Genomic DNA, 18,455 nt, shown 5'->3' with positions numbered 1-18,455 from the left:
ACACAGATATTATATGGGTTAGGTTACTGGTAAATAAACAGAGTATAAAATAATAAGGGGGGGAGGGGGCCTGGAATATTTCCTCAGACACAGGGGGGCAAAAAGGTTGACAACCACTGGTTTAATGTGTTATCCTCAGGAAATACTCTGTATTTTAATGTATTTTTTTTATTCTTTCCCCAACTAACTAAGCTGAAGAACCTCTAATGAACCATACAGGGGCTTAACATGTTCTTTGTACAGCAGCAGTATTATATAGCACCTCAACCACCCCAAAGAACCACTGAAGAACCGCTGAAGAACCATACAGGGGCTTAACATGTTCTTTGTATGTCAGTAGTGCCATATAGCACCTCAACCACCCCAAAGAACTGCTGAAGAACCACCATTTTTTGTGTGTACATGTATAAAGACTGACTGTATGCACGAGGTCACACAAGAGCTTAGAATAAACTATAATAAATTATCATCTACTATTGCAGCGCCTATTTTGCTGAATGCTTTTATAGCATCTATGTAAGATGTAAGATTTGTTAAAGAGAAACCACCAATCTGTCTTATTTAGGTGAAAACCACCTGAGTGACTCCATACTGTGTGAGGTGACAGTCTGATCAGCTGGGACAAGAAGCAGCTCAGACAGACTTATCCCGGGTGATATCCAACACTACACCTCCCACAGTGTATGTTATTTTATGTCAGCTGTCATCTCTGAGGACAAATTTCTGCAGATCTACTGCAGTTTTAACGCCTCATATAACCTCACACTCCTGAATTCCTTATTCTTATCATTACTTGTCTTTTACTGTTCCTCTGTACTGCCCTTCTGTGTTTCATATCTTGTCTATGTCTTCTACTTGAGAGTAATTACAATTCTTGAGACACATTTGACATTTGATCGTTTCTGGTATCCCTCTACAGATACAGTGGGGTACAAAGGTTAGACTCTACTACCAAGAAGAACAAATGATGTTTCTCAAACAAGATCACACTATTTTTCAAAAATGCTGATGCTGAAATTTATTATAATTATATTGCATGATGTATATATGAACATTAATCTGAAATCTGTCACCAGCCTGAAAACTTGCTATCTGTATGCCAATCCTCCTGTATTTCTACATTTCGGTTTCATATGTGCATATCTCAAAAATTTTACATGTTTACTTGTATTATTTCTAAATGAGTGTTATTCTAGGTAGTTTCATTCAGACCTTTTCTGCGTAGAAAGGACAGTGCATGACTTAAGAGGTTTTGAAAGACAGTATGATATGCACAATAACCAGAAGGAAAAAAAAATCAGAGCAGTCCTGAGTTGGTGAATACAGTACATTTGATTCTGGTCTATTATAGACACGTATTATTGTATTAAAATGTTTATAAATGCACATCAGGTACCTTAGCATGTATGAGTGAATTCATGATATTATTAAAATGATTAAATCAGAATAAAACCTCTTACTGGGCCTCTTGTTATTGAGTTTGACACCCAGTCTAGTCAGGATGATCTTCTGTGCAAACATCTACATAGAAACATACAAGCTCGCATACACACAAAAACAGTAATCAAAGTGTGTATGGAAATAAATGAGTGGCATATGTTCTTTTACCTGATGCCACTGTATGAGTGATGAGAAGACAGTGAAATATTCCTTTGATTTGATCTTTTTTAATGAGTATGTGTTTGAGCATGTCGTATGCTGGGTTCATGTGAATGTCAGTAATGGGGGTCACAGTCTTCCACAAGGCTGTCTGTGATGTAGTTGACTTGCAGCAGCTCCTGGTAATACACTTTCTCCATGTTTGTGTTGACCGTCCAGGCTACCACCTCCACCCCTCTCTGGGCCCAGTACTGCACATAGTCCCTGCAGACAGCACACAGGAAAAACAGCGTTAGTCTCTTGTAACATTACAGGACAAAGTGGTGAGTTCAGGGATTAAATATAGAAATCTAGTTACACTGAGAATATGTGACTGTTTGGTCTCAGATGTGGAAACTCACGGTGAGACAAAATTCTTTTGTATCAGGAAGGCTGAGATGCCACAGAGCTTCCACAGTACGTGATGGTGCGCCCAATCCAACACCATGTCCATTAGTGTCATCCAGTGGTGTTTCCACGGTGATGAGAAACGCGGGGTACCATCTCCAAACCGACTCAGGCTCCAGGGCCGGTGGGTCAATGCTGTGACCACGTCTGGGTTACCCTGCCTCATCTGGGCCGGGGAGAGAGAAAGATTAAGTTATGGTGAATGTGAGCAATACAATAGAAATAACAGCAATACAGTACATGATAGGAATGTAAGCAAATATTTTAGCTTATTTAATCAGCACCAGTATGTTAACAGTGGGGGAGTTTTCATTTTTGCATGTGCAGAACCTTAAATTCAAAAGTGTGACTTTCATACTGAAAGACTGACCTGTTGTTATCAAGGTAATCCAATACTGGTCAGGTTATCCAAGCTTGTATAGCTAACATCATTGGTGTGGTGAATGCAAATGAGAAGCCAGAGTTCCAGCGCTGAGCACTGGGAGTATTGTGGTTTTCATATCAAGGCCAGGTAAAATCATATCTCTGGACTTACGGAAAACATGCAAACCTTTTTTTTTGTAATGGCGTCACCTTTCTGTTCTACTGCTGGTGAACGGAAAAAAACAGACTGGGGTGCAAGTTCATCTTCCCACAGTGGTCAGGCTTTACACTCACTCATAAACAATGTGAAATTTTAGTTTATGGTCCAAGTGTTGGAGCCTGCTGTAATACAGTGTTTATGTATGTGACTAAAACAAACCGATGCATTTGGTGTTGTTCTTAGTGTACAGGTATTACTTTGCATTACTTAGACAGTCAAACACAGTAAATGTGAATTTGTTCAGGTAGAGTTTACTTACTTAACACCCTGAGACAATTCAAAGCACCCTCTTACCCTGTAGATGACTTTGGGCTCGAAAGAGCAGACAATGCTGTTGTTGTAGAGGACTGGATGTTTCACATACAAGTCTGAAAGGGCTGCGGCTGCCTGGGAAGAGGAGAACAACCACATGGTTATTGTAAGTCAGTTAACTGTTTACAGTGTGTGTGTGAGGCTTTGTGTCTTTATGTGAGTGTTCTTGTCCAACCACTTGGTGGTAACTAGCAGCTGAGTATGTGTCAGAGACACTGCTGTGGGCCCTGAACTCAAGAATGTTACTGCCTGAAACAACAATCACCACTGCAGCTCTGCATTCCTTATTGATGTAAAAATGTGCTGAGTAAGCAATTACTCATCGAGTGGTTAAAAGTACACTGATGCTATATTGATAAGTTGTTCAATTGTAATGAAAGGCTGTTTTTTTGCTGCTTTGTGCACTTTTGATTTAAGAAATGAAAAAACATTTGAATTCTAATAGTACACTGATGCAAACATTAATTTAGTTGTTTAATATGCAGAATTAAATGGTACAAACACTGCAGTTTGAAAGGCATAGAGTTAGTGACCTCACTGCTTCTTTTGACTCGTCTCTGGTTCAGTTTGTATGTAACTGACACAACATAGTCATATTTTCACATCAGATACAGTACTGACCACAAGAAATAACTAGTAATGATGCGATATGTTACCGTGTGTGTGTGTTTCTGTTGGTGGTTTGTCCCAAAGTACAATAGAAACTGGAACATGTAATGTACACCTTACAGTATGTCAATCAATTAATCTACCAAAGTTTTTATTTATGCTCCTAATAAGTTACCAGAACAAAAATACAGTGATGCAGTAGCGTGATGTGCTATGTTGTGATTTTCAGATGTGATAGTGTTGAGTTGCATCGTGGAGGAAATGCTGCAATCTGCAATAAAATCACCAACAACAGATGAATGACAGGATTGGTACGACCTTTAGAGAGTGATGCAAAACTAAAATAATAAGATAGGGAATTACTTTATACCCATAGGAATGATCATGTAATTACAACTTCATTAATTAAAATAATCATGTAGTTGTTTCAGCATGAGACGATCTTACCAACTCTATTTAACCCCTGCAGATATATAAGGATCATTTTGTACTGGTGCTCATTACAATCTGTCTGTGTGGCCCATTATATCCCAAAATCATCTTCTCCTCATTATGTTATGTTGTCTGGGTACAAATCAATTGCACATTATCGAGCCATGTTTTGATTGTTTGTTTTGTCGGCTGCACCTCATCTGGATGACCTTTGACATCAAAGTAAATGGTGAGCTGCAGTTTGATGCATTCCTCCACTGCCTCCTCCAGAGTTGGAATCTTCTCCCCAGCAAACTTCTCCCTGGTAACGCAGAAAGCAGATGTTACAGTGTGATCTCAGGCTCACATATTTATCAAACTTTTTAAACAATTTTTTTCCTTTTACCTGGGAAACAATACGCTTAACTTTGATCAGAGATGCACATAACCCTTCTGCACCTGGATTATGATAAAATGCATGTGATAATCTGCCTGAGTCTCTGTATATAAAGGCTATATGTTGTATGTATATTTGACACATTTCATTTGTTCATGCTGCAGACGTCGGGTGACAGCTACACTTGTCAATTGTCTTATTCTACATCTTAACTATTTTTTGACTATTATTTGAGTGTTTTTAATGTCTTATAATGTTGGTGATCAAGAAAATGAACATAGATTAAATCTTCCTGTTTTGTGGCAGTTTCCTACATAGTGTTTGTGTTTGTCATACAGATCTGTCCAAACCAGCTGGACCCTAATATGTCTTTCTTCTTTAGTTTGTTCTGAGGGGAGCTGTGTTTAGAAACCCCCCTGGCTTATTTGTCTCAGCTGTATTACAGTTGAGCAACTTGCCTCTCTTTCCTTTCTGGACTAATTTTAGCACTGCATTTATTAAGTTTTTATCAAGCCCTTTTAATGTTTTCTTACAGAAGTCTTGGAGGCAGCATTATACATCGACACAGATTATCACTATCAAACATTTCCACATGCAGCTGCAAAATGATGAATTCAGCGTCACCAACAAAATATTTTGCCCCAGGCTATACTACTGTGTGTGTCAAAAATCTAATCCCTTCTTCTCTGAGTCATAACTCAGTCAAATCCACACGCAGAGACATGATACACATATTTTTAGATTCAGTGTGACTTATACTTTCTGAGGATATCTTGTCTTTGATGTCCATCACAAATAAACGTCCTTAAATACGGTTAGAAATCATAGAAAAAAAAGACACTCCTTAAAAGTCCAGATCTTGCCTGCAAATCGTGACGTTTTTATGTTTTTCTCAGTAACAAAGTAATAGGGCTCAAGTTGTAAGGAATGGAGAGTTGCAGGCCGCAGCATAATGTCACATTCATGTCAAATCAGAGTAATCATAATTACAAGTTTACAGGTTGTAAGTAGCCTTCATGTTACGTTGTAATAAAAATTGGGAAACTCAGATTTTTCTGAAGGCTCTGATATATCCAACTTGACACTTCATTATACAGAAATGTCTGAAAAGTGAAAACTAAAAAAATACAGATGCCTCATATCAATTCAATAGTGTCGTTACTGGGGTCTCAGTTTTGTCTGAGGGGGGGCCAACAGTGTCACTTTGAAAACTCTCATCCTATAGCATCACATAAAATAAACAAAAAATGCCTAAAAATGTCTATATGTGTGCTTGTGTTTGCATATCTAACTGTATCTGTCTCTTTTACCTGAGTCGATGTTTAGCTGCTGCGTCCAATTTACTCAAGTCAGAAAATTTCAATTGGCTGAGTGGTCCCGACCCGTTGGTGGTCCGGTCCACGGTCTCATCGTGCATCAGTATTGGGACACCATCTGCTGAGAACTCCAGGTCCAACTCCACACCCGTCGCCCCGTTCTTACTGGCCTAGTGCAGGACAGACAAATAACAAATAGTCTTCCAGAGGGGTTTGTTTCTGGTCAAATCTGTCATCATTTTCACCTAAAAAACTTGAACTCCAACCCAAACTAGAACAGAAAAGTCTGTTCTGTTTAACAAACAGTTGTTAAAGAAAGCAGATCCATTCATGGTGACAGCTCCCATCTTCTACATCCAAATCTGAGACACCTTGAAATATTACATAATTTATATATTTATATTAAAACCATTTGCTTGAAATTGTTTTTAATTTGTATACTCTGCTTTCTTTTGTATTTATTTGCTGTTTTTATATGCTATGTTCATGTGCTTTGTGTTTGATCCTGTGTTACACTGCTGCACAACCAGTTGTCTCTTGGGGACAAATAAGTAATAAAAGTAATAAAGTAAAGTAAAAACAAGGTTTTAATGTTATACAACTGTTGTGATCATCTTTTTCTGAAGACATATTGATTAAAAAGAGAGGCTATACTGCACCTTATACACTTCATATAAGCTATATTGCGCATATATCAACCCGGTTGTATGTCAGCCAACAAGTAACAAGAAATTACACCTTGTTTTAATTTATAAACAGTATCTCCATTATATAGTCAGTCCATAAAAGAGCAATGACAACTTTATTTTTCAAATGCAAAATGTCCTGCTCAGAAAAAAATGTGACCACAATTCTTCAGAAAAAAATTTTGGGACCCTTTTTATGTTATGTCTTTGCATAAAAAAAGACTATATATTGTTATCAGTTTTTATAAACTTTCAAATATCAGTGAGTATTGGCCTAACATCCAGGACTGGTTGGGCCACAGAGGCTATGTGGTGTCACAAAGATTTTTACTGTCCAGTCAGATACATTATATACATCACTAGCAAGCCAGGATTACTATAATAGTGCAATGAATGACAGTGAGGATGTGTGATGGTAATGTTGTGGTTTGGTAATAAAAGACTTGATGCTCTGGTGGAGGGGTAAATATATTCTTCTTTGTTTATATACAAATTTAACTCCAATTTACGGAACTGCGGCATGGATGTCGATATGTCACCCTCCAGTGGTGATATGCTCCCTTATAACCACAGGTCTCACCCACTATGAGAGGAGAACCAGACCCAAACATCTCCACTTCCCCCTCTCACCTCCCGTATAGCTGCTATCGTGTTCTCCGGTGCGTCGTGCCCGCCGCCCCGGTGGGCGACCACCGACACTTTACCGGAGCCCGCCGCGCCCTTGGCTGGGTGAAGCACCTGCCGGGCTCGGTTGGCTGGTACCTGGGGGAACCGGAACATGGCCAGAAAGAGGTAGAGGGAGGCGGTGAGGACGGTTGTCCACACCGGGCTCCGGGTCCCCAGCAGGACCACCACGAAGACGAGGGAGTAGAGAGAGATTTCATCTCCCAGCTGCAGCATTGTTGTCCACTCTCGCCTTTAGCTGCCAGCCCGACCTGCTATCGCTAAGTTTACTTTCCTCAAAAGCCGTATCTGAGATATGGTCATGCTCCACCCAGCTCACTAACATAAGCTAATAATCGATGACACTTTCGACTGTGTAAAAAAATGAAACTACTCTGCTTCAGAGAGTAGCATAATGCAGCAGATGTTTGTTTTCTGGTTGCAGTCTACGGCAGATGTGACTGCTTTGCCCCAAGTGTCATTTCTTCTTCTTCTTTGGTGTTTATTGGCGGTTGGCAAACCAGTTTAGAGGCGCATTATCGCCACCGACTGGAATGGAGTGTGAAAGAAGAGATTATGCAGAAAAAACCCCTCTAGATTATTTTAGTTTAATGAGTTTCTTTTAAAAACTTAATAATGCCACAGTGCATCTTGCTTTCTGTTTTCTCCAAGAGACCTGACAATGAAAAGTCATTGTGTGTCGCCTTCCTTAGTGACAGAGGAAAATGATTTCTCTTGATAATGTATTTTCTACAATGCAGTAGTACTTGTTCGGCTGATTCTGGTTGACTATAAGTGTGTGCATTTTCTGGTTGGGTGCTTGCCTAATTTATATAATGTATGGTTGAGACCTATGTGACCTATTCTCAGACAAGTGATGACATTTTCTTCCTCTCGTTTCCAGCCCACCATCCTCCCAGCACCAACATGTCTTTGTATATTATATTGATGTCTTCTAGTTTATTATCATCCCAATACTCCTGCTATACTGATTATGCATATGTCCTAGTGAATGTCTTAGCTTCAACTTTTCCTGTAGGTCTACATGCTTAATTCTAAGTGTTTGTTTGACCAGAATATTCATCAGCTCATTTCCCTCCACACCAACACGAGCAGGAACACAAGTGTCAAGTGTCTAGTATAATGTTAATGTCAATGCACAATTTACAAGGTTTTAGCAAGGTTACCGCAGGTCAGTGTTTAATTACATGTCGAATAAGGTGTATCTAAAGGTGATGATAGCTCCCAAGTTACCCACAAGGGGGCACAAGAGCAAAAAAACAAAAACAAAAACAAACAAACAAACAAAAACAGAAAAGCAAACAAATGACTTTGTGAATGATCCAAAACCTCGGAAAGATAAAGGTACACTTTAATCAAATAGATACAAAATAACTCAAAGAACTCACCATACCGATTGGTGGCGGTAACGCGCCAATTCGCTGTTTGCCAACCGCCAATAAACCTTGAAGGAGAAGAAGAAGAAGAGAATGCGGAAGAAGCAGCAGCAGCAACAGAAGAAGAAGAAGAAGAAGAAGAAGAAGACCTGTGAAACTCATCCAGGTCAAAGTGTTCCGTGTCATTCTAGAAGAAGAAAAATAAGTAGACAAAAGAGGACCTTTGTCTCTGTGTTTAACACTCCAGGCGGCTATGGTGAGCCTATATCTTGCTCTCAAAGATTTGCACGTGTTGTGAAAATAATTTGTAAGGATTATTGGCTACACAAGCTAACTGCTGCTTTCAGCTCAGTCAGGATTTAGTCAGTCTCTTATTATAAAACAGTAAGATATTTATTGTCAGGTCTGTTTACTTGGATTTTGTTAAAACAAACAAATGTAGCCTAACTGTTATACAACCATATCATACTGCAGCCATAATGATGGGTATTTTAGTAGGTTGTCCAAAATAACAGGGACATGTGTTCAGTGTCAATGCAGTCCAGTCCAGTCCAGTAGCCCTGCAAATAAGTTTTGTTGAGACTTTTCAGTTTCTAGCTAGTGGGAGTTACAGTATTTTAATAGTGCTGTACTGCATTACTTTGCATAATTAAGGTTGAGGATGCAATTTAAGATGAGTATAATTATGGATTAATCTGCTGATTATTTTTTTGATTAATATTTTTGTCTAAGAAATGTCAGAAAATTGCGAAAATTTCGCATTGCAGTTTCCCAAAGCCCAAGCAAATGGCTTGTTTTGTGTGACCAGCAGTCTGAATCCTAAAGATATTCAGTTTACTATCATTGAATTTTAAGAAAACAAGCAAATATCCATGCCTGAGATGATTAAACCAGAATGATTGACATTTTGCTAAAAAAAAATTAAACATTTCTGTCGACCGATCAATCTATTAATCGAATTATATCAACTCTAGTTGAGTGTTGTTATTTTGTCCACCACCTAAGTGGGTATTTCTGTTAAGGTTAGTGTTAATTTAATCTGTTTGATGTTATGTTTTTTTTACAGATGAGGTCAGTGTTGCTACCCAGGCTAACCTCACACATCCTGTCCTGCACCAGAGGATCATGTCTACTAACAAGTCGGATATCTAATGGTGTGCAGCCTCGCTCACCGGGGCACACACCCATCCAACAGAGCCTTTATGAACCCATTATACCTAAAATCACAGCCCTGGTCAGGTACTCGGACTTGTCCAGGCAGAAGTACAATGTGATTTACACCCTTCCGCACATTAAGCTCCTCAGTGCCTTGTCCAGGCTAAAACTGCTCCAAACTGGAATCACCATGGTCATCTTGCCCCCAGTGTACGTCTTCTACCTCCAGGGAGACATCCCTTTCTTTCTTGTCGGCTACACAACCGGAATAGCACTGTTCGCTGGCATCATGCTATACACTGCTAGTCATTTCCTCAGGAGGGTGGTGGGGATGATGTACCTGGACCCGTCTCAGACTACACTCAAAGTGTCCCACCTTACCTTCTGGGGCAGGCGGCATGATATCTACCTCCCTGTGTCAGATGTTATGACCATTGGAGATACAGGGGACTCCCCAAACGAGACGATATTTAAACTGAAGAGATACAGCAGCCCCCAGACACTGTATTTCTCTACTCATTTTGGACGTGTGGTGGATAAACAGGGTTTTGAGAAGGTGTTTGGAAGTTTAAGGTGATGAATTATTGTTAAAAGTGCAAATTATTATGTTCCAAATGCAGCCTTGCTATAATGAGATGGGCCTGTTCTCCATGAAAGATGGTTTCAATCAGAGTTAAAGATATTACAGTGATCCACAGACTGTAGTTAATATAATTTCTTCAGTAAATATAGCTGTTATCAGTTGATATGATGTGTCCACTGTGAATACATTGTTTCAGCTTGTGATTGAAAAATAAGGATGCATGGCCTCAGCAGGACTTTGGCGTCTAGTTTGGAACAACATGTTGAATGACCAGTGTCGGCAGTAATATATAAAGAGAATTCAAAATACCTTTGTCTGGTAACCAGTGACTGAAATAAAATAAGTCTTCTTGATACATGTGAGATTGTCCAAATGTTTTACAAGTGAAAAGAGTTGAATCTTAAAACAATGACAGACAACACAGTTCGCTGCATGAAATGATCGAGTAAGCAAAAGGACGCAGAAAAAAAAGTAATGAAAAAAAGAACATTTAAAAACAGTTAGTGACTCATCTGTGAACAGTGACTGATCTATATTACATTTAGAATGGGAGATTCATTGACATACAATTCATAGAGGATTTTAAAAAAATGTACTTTATATTTTTATACATGCTTTTACATTTACTCATCAGTCTCTTACAAAAAATAAATAGTTCAGTGATCACTGAAGCTTGGAGTTTCAGGGAAAATCCATTACAGAGAAATGTTCTGTTCTTTGATAATTCTGTTTTTCCTGCTTTGACTTTTAAAAGAACGATTAGGAAACACTGATATTTGTAACTGAAGGTTTGAAAAAATGGTTGTGTAACAGTTGAGTGATCCATTTGGATACAAGATGAGGTCCTCAGAGATCTGTTCCTCAGGCCCCTGCCTCTTCATATGGGCCACCTTCAGCTCTGGATGCACCATGGCCCAAATAATCAAGCTCAGTGTTCTCCTGGCTTCCTGACTTCTGCTGCCTGGTCGCCTGGAGAGACATGGCAGCCAGCATCTGAATCAGTCATACAGTACAACATAAATACTTACACCCCGTCTTCCTTCAAATAATCGTGTACGGTACCTCTCTGAGGGATTAAATGGCAAACAGAAACAATGCCAAAGTCAGCAGCAGGACAACAGGTCTGATAATGAAAATTATTGGAGACACTGAAGCAGATTCACAAAAATCACATCCGTTGCATCTTTATGAACAAAAATATTTACAGATGTTTGCAAAGTGTAATACAGGAGCTTTCAATAATTGTAATATTAAAGGAGCAATTTATGACACTCAGCCCCACTAGATGTCGCACTAGAGCACCAGCATCTCAGACCAAAACAAATGTGTATGTCATAAAAAGAAAGTGGCATCTGAAAACACAGCTCACAAAACTCAGGTCAAACTGTCAAACTAGGCCATGCTGATCAAATATGGATTAAGATTCTGTTACTGCATTGCCTATTTCTCACCTCAAATGCAGTGCACTATTTAGCTGTAATATGAGAAAGTTTGTGTGACCCAGCAGCCATGGTGAAGACGGACATGGGGAGGATAGGGAGGGACTCACAGGCACTAACATGCACGCTCACATGCACACCTGGCCGGACCGGCTTCAAAAACAAAGAACAGAGAACCTTAGATCACAATACACACAGAGGGAGAGTGATTTCATTCTCTGCTCAGGTCACCATTACTCCACTGTATCTTTACATAGTAAATAGTTGTTTGCTGACATTTAGTGGGGCGGAACGTTTATTGCAATTTTGTAAAGCTATTTAAGATACTCAAACTTTGACAAGTGACAAATAGAAATAAGTTAATGAAAAAGAAATCCTAATCCTCCCATATTTCATTGACATTGCAGTGAGAAATTATTAAATTGTCCATAACAACTGTACCAAATGAAGCAGGTGAAACCACGAACAACCTGCAGCTATAAACTTTGTTCATCTGATGCCACCTTATCCTCATCAAAACTGTTCTGCAGGCCTGCAGAAGATCCCAAAGAAGGCCACAGAGTGATGTCTGTAGTGTAGATCAGATGTCAAATTATTAAGGTTCATCTTTTTTTTGGCTCTCGCTGATGTGATGACATTAGTTGGCTAAAATGACTTGTTGAGCAGAATAATAAGTTAAAGGTAAACTACAGTTTTAGGGCTATTAACACCACTTTAGTAACATCGGATTTTCATTTTGAAGTATATGTTTGTGGACGCTGAGGGAGGTTTATCTTATTTAGTTCCTGCTATGAGTGACATCTGTTAGTGTTGTGACAAAACTGCAGAAGTACAGTGATGGTGACAGATTACTGCTGTTTGGTATTAACAGAGCACACAGACTGACGGAGAGCCCCTGATGATGGTACAGTTATTGGCTCACCATTATCATCATAGGCTGCTTCCTATGATGATAAGGCTCAAGGATAGACAGATTATAAATATGGTGACTGGCACACAAAAACCGCAGATACACCACCACCTTCAGCAGGATACTGGTAAGGACCACATCTATCTCTTAAACTACATTTCTTGTACATTTTGCTTTTTTTTTGCATTTTGCTGACAGTTTTCATATGCAGACTGTACAGTTGTTCTGATCCTGTAGACTTTGGTTTTTATTCATTTCAGTGTGGAATTTATTTTTTGTTAGTGTTGTATTATTGTTATGAAGTATTGCAAATCCATTTCAATTTTCATTTTATGCAGTGTAACTAACAAAGTTGTATATGTATGATACATATATGTGTGTTACAAAAATGATCCTGACTGGTGAGGGTTGTAATTGTCATTACAAAATGAACACTTCTATATGAACCTTTATTGCTTCCTGAAGGCACACAAGCAGAGGATGAGTGTTTTCAGTTATTTATAATGATACTAGTTGCAATGTTTTAAAAGAAATTTCGTGGTGAGATTCAACCATCATTCACTGATAAAACTTGACTGTTATTTTATTGGGATTCAGAAACACGTCAAGCATGACAGTGTACACAAACATGTACACCAGTGCATCTTTAGGCAGCAACACATTCTCAACACATGTAATTCATTTTCATACATCAACTAACTTACAATCACATGGAGGAAAAGTATGAATTTAATATTTCTACATGGTGAGATGTGTCTAATCCCTGTATGCATATCACCACTGAATATAACATACAAAGCACTTGCATCATTAAATCTCTGCAGACTTTTCATGGTCACACTACAATTGAAGCATCACAAAAAGCTGTTTCACTGCTATTAGCAGTCTCAGAAGCATAAAACTGCATGTTCAAGAGAATGTTTCTTACCTCTTAAAACACAAATGTCAATAAATAAAAGCCTCAAATGTTTGGCTCCACACTTATTTTAAAATGTGCAGTTTCAGCTTTATTGTTTGTTACAGTAAATAGTATATGAGGTTTGGAATAAGTCTGGCAGGATGTAACAGTGTCCTCCACTCTTTGCTCATAGGTGATCGGCAGAACAAGCGTCTGTTGAAGCTTACAGTAAGTACCAGGCAGTGAACCCAGCAAGGACGGCAAACCAGGCGGCCAGAGCTAATTGACACGGTGGATGTTGGAGAAGCGTCATGGCTAACTGGCATGCAAAGGTGGGATTTCCACTGGCGGCTGTGGAGAGGAGATGGAGGATGGGAGTGATGGAGAGAAAAGAAAGGAAGAATAAAGGGTTCAGAACAAACAAGGCAGGAAGACACAGGTTCATACAGTAATTCAAGCAGCCCTATAAACTATCTGTCTGTAAAACTGTTGTTATCTTGACAACAAAAGTTTAAGGTTCATCTGCTCTCTCTAAAAGAAATTTACATTTTATTGGAAAATCTCTAATTTCAGAATCAAACCCTTGAAGTTCATGCATTGTACTTGCGCTAAAAGATAAAAACATCTCAATTTAAGGGTCTCTTGTAAAGCATTAAATATATTGCAGGTGATACAGTCGGTAAAAGTTTTATTTGTACCAGGGACTGCTGCCTATTTATTGTTCAGAAAACAATGTTTTTTTCCTTCTATTTAGGAATGTGTGCTTCTTTCAGACTTAAACTCTTAAAATGATGTCTTACCCATTTTTGCTGCATAGTAGGGACACTTGTTAATATCACCTCCCTCCATAATTTCAGCATGACTGTGTCCCAAACCTGCATCTTGGACTTCCTCTTTGATGGTCGTCCCAATCTCTTCAAGCTCTGAGAATACCTGTTTTCAGATCAAAATTAAAGTTATGTTTTCCTCTTCACGTTTCTTTATTATCATGATTTTTGTGCATATCTGTTGGATTCCTCACCATCATGTTAAAGCCAAAAGCCTTGTTGGACTCTTCTACAATCTTCTCCTTGGTCTCAGTGTCCATTTCCAGCTCGTTCATCCTGCTTCTGTAAAGCTGCTTGAAACTCTTGTGACTGTGGATGCCCTCAAACTGGTAGAAATTGAGACCCTCGCCGGTCGAGGGGAGCTTCAGTGCCCTCTGGGCCACTTTCTTGAGGATCTGTCCGCCTGAGAGGTCACCCATGTAGCGGGTGTAGGAGTGGGCCACCAACAACATTGGATCCTTCTCACCCACCTCATGGATGCGGTCCACATAAGGCTTGGCGCCTGCGGAGAGGCTGATCTGTGAAAGGGAAGAAAGTCAGGAGGCTTTACAGTAGCATCACAAATCTTGCTGTCATGTTAAATGTGATCATGGATGTCTGCTGGAGAAGTTTGCTTTGATTGTATTCTATTTTATATTGCTATCAGTAAAATTTAAAATTTAAAAGAAAATGAATATTCATGCTTGGTGAAATAACACTGAATACATTGCACTAAAAAAGTCACACTAGTTCATGTCTGAATTTCAGTTGAACTGATGTAACTGGTGTAGTGATTCATGATCTAGAGAGGGCCAGCCATTTATGATGCTCCACTTTGCATCCCTCATGTCATGAGATTGACTCTGAGTGCTTTCAGCTGACCTGGCTCTGCCAGTCCTCTCCATAGAAGTACTCGAGGTCCCGGCCCAGGGCCTCGCATCTGTGCAGCTCTGTAGGGAAATAGATTGGAGCAATCTGAGGATGGTCTTTGTTCTTCTCGATCTCCTCCTCCATGGCCGAGTAGACGAAGTACAGAGCTGCAGTACCTCTCTGGCAGCAGAAGTGGGGAGAGAGAAAAAGTGGAACAGATACACAGATTAAATGATAACTACATTGACTGATATAACTTTTCTGACTTCTGATTTATGCAATTATAAGTTTTGGAATTGTTACACATCAAATACTGGTGATTAGTGAATTGTGGTTTTACAACAGACAATTTGCACATTTCTTTGGCAACATTGTTTACAATCAAGTGTTGCAACCAAGGCAATGCATAAATCTAAAGTGTATCACTCTGACAGCCTCATATCTTAAAGTACTTATTACTTTCACTATATCACCAGTCAAAAGGTTTATACTGTACTTCCAAATTATGGACCCCAACACCTTTGGGCTGTGGCCCCCAGAGTGGGTTCTCTATTAAAAAACAAAGTGACATTTACTACTTTTTTCTATAATGTGTTCATGCTTACGATGTGAGATAAAGGGTTGCTGCTGTGTTTGTTTGTGGAAGTGCATCTGATGTTTTTGAGGGTGTTGTTTTCACTGCGTTCTCTACTCTGCTAACAAGCACTTTTTGCCATTAGAAGTTGGACTTATTATTATAATTATTCAGTATAACAACAATGCAAGATGCCTTGGAAGCCAACCTTAAACAGCTCCCTTTTGATGCGGCCTCTGAGGAAATCTTTGACAAACTGGCAGTTCTCTGCTCTGTCGTGGGACTCCTTTGTCCCCTCGGCTAACATCTCTGACAGGTCAGTTGGACTTGATGGAAGAGGAATGGAGCAGAGGAGGAGGAGTGAGGAGGAAAAGGGGACAGGCATGAACACTTGTGCCATCTGGCTGTTGTTTAAATTTTTCCTACAATAAGTCAAACAGTAGCAGAGTGCCACTGCCAAAAATGTCTCTCCTTACCTAAGAACTTCATCATCATCATCCACAACAATCCTTGCACCTCCGTTCATCACACCGTTGGATGTCACCTTGGTTTCCATTTTCCTGGCTGTTTCACAACGTTTTCACCTTAAATAAACAGGAGATAAAGATATATCAATCAACTGTGATACAGATATGTTGATATGATGAGAAAAGTATTTAAAGAAATATAAATAACTTCTTCATAATACATGTCAATATGATGCACAACTTAGAAATCCAATGTTTCCTATACAAGCATTGGTTTTGTTACGTTACAGACTTGTAACTTTTTTTCAATAGATTTGTTATATATAGATTTTTATAGTGACACAACAAGAGTGAATACAGACTCGCCACAATGCATTGAAATTCCCAAAGCCAGGTGCACATTGCAGTTATTTGTGAGCTACAGCTGATGGCAGTTAAATTACTGTATTGCTGCTCTGAAACATTATCTAAATAAAATGAGTGTATCAGTTTTTAACAGCACTGACACAAGTTGAAGCGAGGAGTTCAAATACCGGAGGACAGTTACAAAACTGACACTGCACGTCTTCAATATTATATAAGTAGCTACAAGATACAGCTCTTTGAATACCACGTAGACTTTGACAAATCACAGTCTGTCTGTGTAAACACATGCACAGACTATTTATCATTCCCATATTTTCAGAAAACGAGAGTAAAACGCTGATTTACCTTGTTAAAGTACACGTTGTCACAGCCCGTTACAAAAGAGAAGGACACTATGTGCAGGGGGACAACAAGCCAATCAGAATCCTTCCACAGAGAAGAGGCGTGCTGATTGGTTTAGTCAGAGACTTTAAGCCAATCATAGTCCTCATCGTAGAAAAGAGGCGGGCCTCACTCGAAGCATGTTTTGATGATAAATATAATTGGAATAGTGTTGCGGGAAATTACACACTCAGAGCTTTCTTCTTCTTCTTCTTCTTCTTCTTCTTCTTACTGTTATTATTATTTTAGAGTGCATTTTTATACATTTTTGACATATGGGCTGGTAATGTTAACCTTATTTATGCAACATCTTTCTTATTCATCTTATTTCACTGAGTTCCTGCTCTCTGATTGGACTTGTGGTTGTCAGTAGAGTTGACTGCTGTAGTAATTTTCAATTCGAAAACGTACCATAGACTCCTGGCCACACCTGCATTCACAGGTCTGCTAAGAGCTCAATTTATCCAATTTCTGGTATCACTTTAGACCACTAGGTGGAACTAAACTCCATGTAATGTACTTTAATTGTGTATCAAATGCCTACACAGACAGTTTCATTCAGTGCAGAAGTCAGTAACCCATATCAGCAATGCAGATGGAGCAGAAGCCTGTTGGCTTACTTCATAAGCTACACTGCTGATTGTTTTCCAGCCAGTAACTGTTGCCTTGCTCCCTTTAACTAATATATAAGTATTATGTGCGATAGCGATATATAACTTGACTAAAATCTGCAGCAACTATCCTTATCTATAACTGTAATCCCTCATCATTGTTTGTGATGCTGAGTTACCACATTTTTATCTTTCATTTCTTCATCTGCATGATGCTACAGATGCAAAGACATAAACACATATCCTGCTCTGTCATCAACTGACAATACACAAGAACTGTATGGTTTACATGTCACTGTCATATTTTGTATGGCATGTCTCCCATGGCTCTCTGTTTATATTGCTTTGTTCTGTTAATCTATACATATAGTGGCCTCCTGTGGCCTCCTGAAATCCCCTCTAGACCATCCTTACCCTGCAGACTCCCTCCCCACATGTCTATTCAATATCTGATTGTCCGATAATTGTTCTGTTTATGTCCTGAGTTCTCTAAAAAAGTACTTTGTTGTAAACATGTATTGTTGAAAGTACTGTATAGATAGTTAAAGAGTCAACTGGACTTATTATGAAACATATGTAAACTGCTTAACTGTTATCAATCAGAAAATATCATGAAATGCTTGGACATTATGAAAAGAATGTATTTACAACTTTAATGTGAAATATTAGGCCACAGTGAATCTGAAGTGTGATTTTTGCGTGTAAAACTCAGAATTAGACTTTCACAAAATTCCTTTACTCCAAGAGACGCAGGCTGCGAACCACCAGCTACACCTAAAGCCCCTAGAACAAAGAAATTGAATATTCATCAATAATTCATCAATAAACAGCCTCAAAGAGATTCCTCTTTGGCCTCCAAGAACTCGAGAAAGCTCTTAAGATGTCTCTTTTATTTGTTTTTCAATCAAATGTATCCGTATTTAATCTTTTATTGCAACAAGTTAATTTGTTTTTGTTTTATTAGTAACATTAAGT

General features: G+C 38.9%; 3 protein-coding genes across 6 annotated transcripts; 1 reads left to right on the top strand and 2 right to left on the bottom strand.

Moving 5' to 3' along the window:
- Window positions 1–201: 201 nt before the first annotated feature.
- On the bottom strand, window positions 202–7,530 carry gde1 (glycerophosphodiester phosphodiesterase 1). Of its 2 annotated transcripts, XR_010925834.1 has the most exons (7): window positions 6,991–7,530; window positions 5,669–5,844; window positions 4,178–4,283; window positions 2,924–3,016; window positions 2,001–2,212; window positions 354–1,863; window positions 202–262 (listed from the first exon to the last, which is right to left on the bottom strand). XR_010925834.1 is itself a non-coding variant. In XM_067582486.1 (6 exons), the coding sequence occupies exons 1-6, from the start codon at window positions 7,258–7,260 to the stop codon at window positions 1,716–1,718; spliced, it is 1,005 nt and encodes a 334-aa protein (XP_067438587.1). In that variant the 5' UTR covers window positions 7,261–7,530; the 3' UTR covers window positions 202–1,715. The 2 variants fall into 2 exon arrangements, 1 of the variants encoding a protein (XP_067438587.1); XM_067582486.1 differs by having other exon boundaries at window positions 202–1,863.
- A 322-nt stretch (window positions 7,531–7,852) lies between these two features.
- Window positions 7,853–10,513, top strand: tmem186 (transmembrane protein 186). Its single transcript, XM_067582501.1, has 2 exons — window positions 7,853–8,676; window positions 9,487–10,513. Exons 1-2 carry the CDS (start codon window positions 8,674–8,676, stop codon window positions 10,150–10,152), a joined length of 669 nt encoding a protein of 222 aa, XP_067438602.1. The 5' UTR covers window positions 7,853–8,673; the 3' UTR covers window positions 10,153–10,513.
- A 2,551-nt stretch (window positions 10,514–13,064) lies between these two features.
- On the bottom strand, window positions 13,065–16,937 carry LOC137176268 (heme oxygenase 2-like). Of its 3 annotated transcripts, none has more exons than XM_067582460.1 (7): window positions 16,834–16,937; window positions 16,132–16,239; window positions 15,864–15,981; window positions 15,094–15,261; window positions 14,427–14,750; window positions 14,206–14,338; window positions 13,065–13,756 (listed from the first exon to the last, which is right to left on the bottom strand). In XM_067582460.1, exons 2-7 carry the CDS (start codon window positions 16,209–16,211, stop codon window positions 13,629–13,631), a joined length of 951 nt encoding a protein of 316 aa, XP_067438561.1. In that variant the 5' UTR covers window positions 16,212–16,239; window positions 16,834–16,937; the 3' UTR covers window positions 13,065–13,628. The 3 variants fall into 3 exon arrangements, with proteins under 3 accessions (XP_067438561.1, XP_067438576.1, XP_067438570.1); XM_067582475.1 differs by lacking the exon at window positions 16,834–16,937 and adding an exon at window positions 16,656–16,678; XM_067582469.1 differs by lacking the exon at window positions 16,834–16,937 and adding an exon at window positions 16,629–16,650.
- Between the last annotated feature and the right edge of the window lie 1,518 nt (window positions 16,938–18,455).

Source organism: Thunnus thynnus, chromosome 3, assembly GCF_963924715.1.
Source record: "Thunnus thynnus chromosome 3, fThuThy2.1, whole genome shotgun sequence".
Lineage (NCBI taxonomy): Eukaryota > Metazoa > Chordata > Actinopteri > Scombriformes > Scombridae > Thunnus > Thunnus thynnus.
Note: the sequence above shows the minus strand (reverse complement) of the source record. Positions and strands in the feature narration are given on the sequence as shown.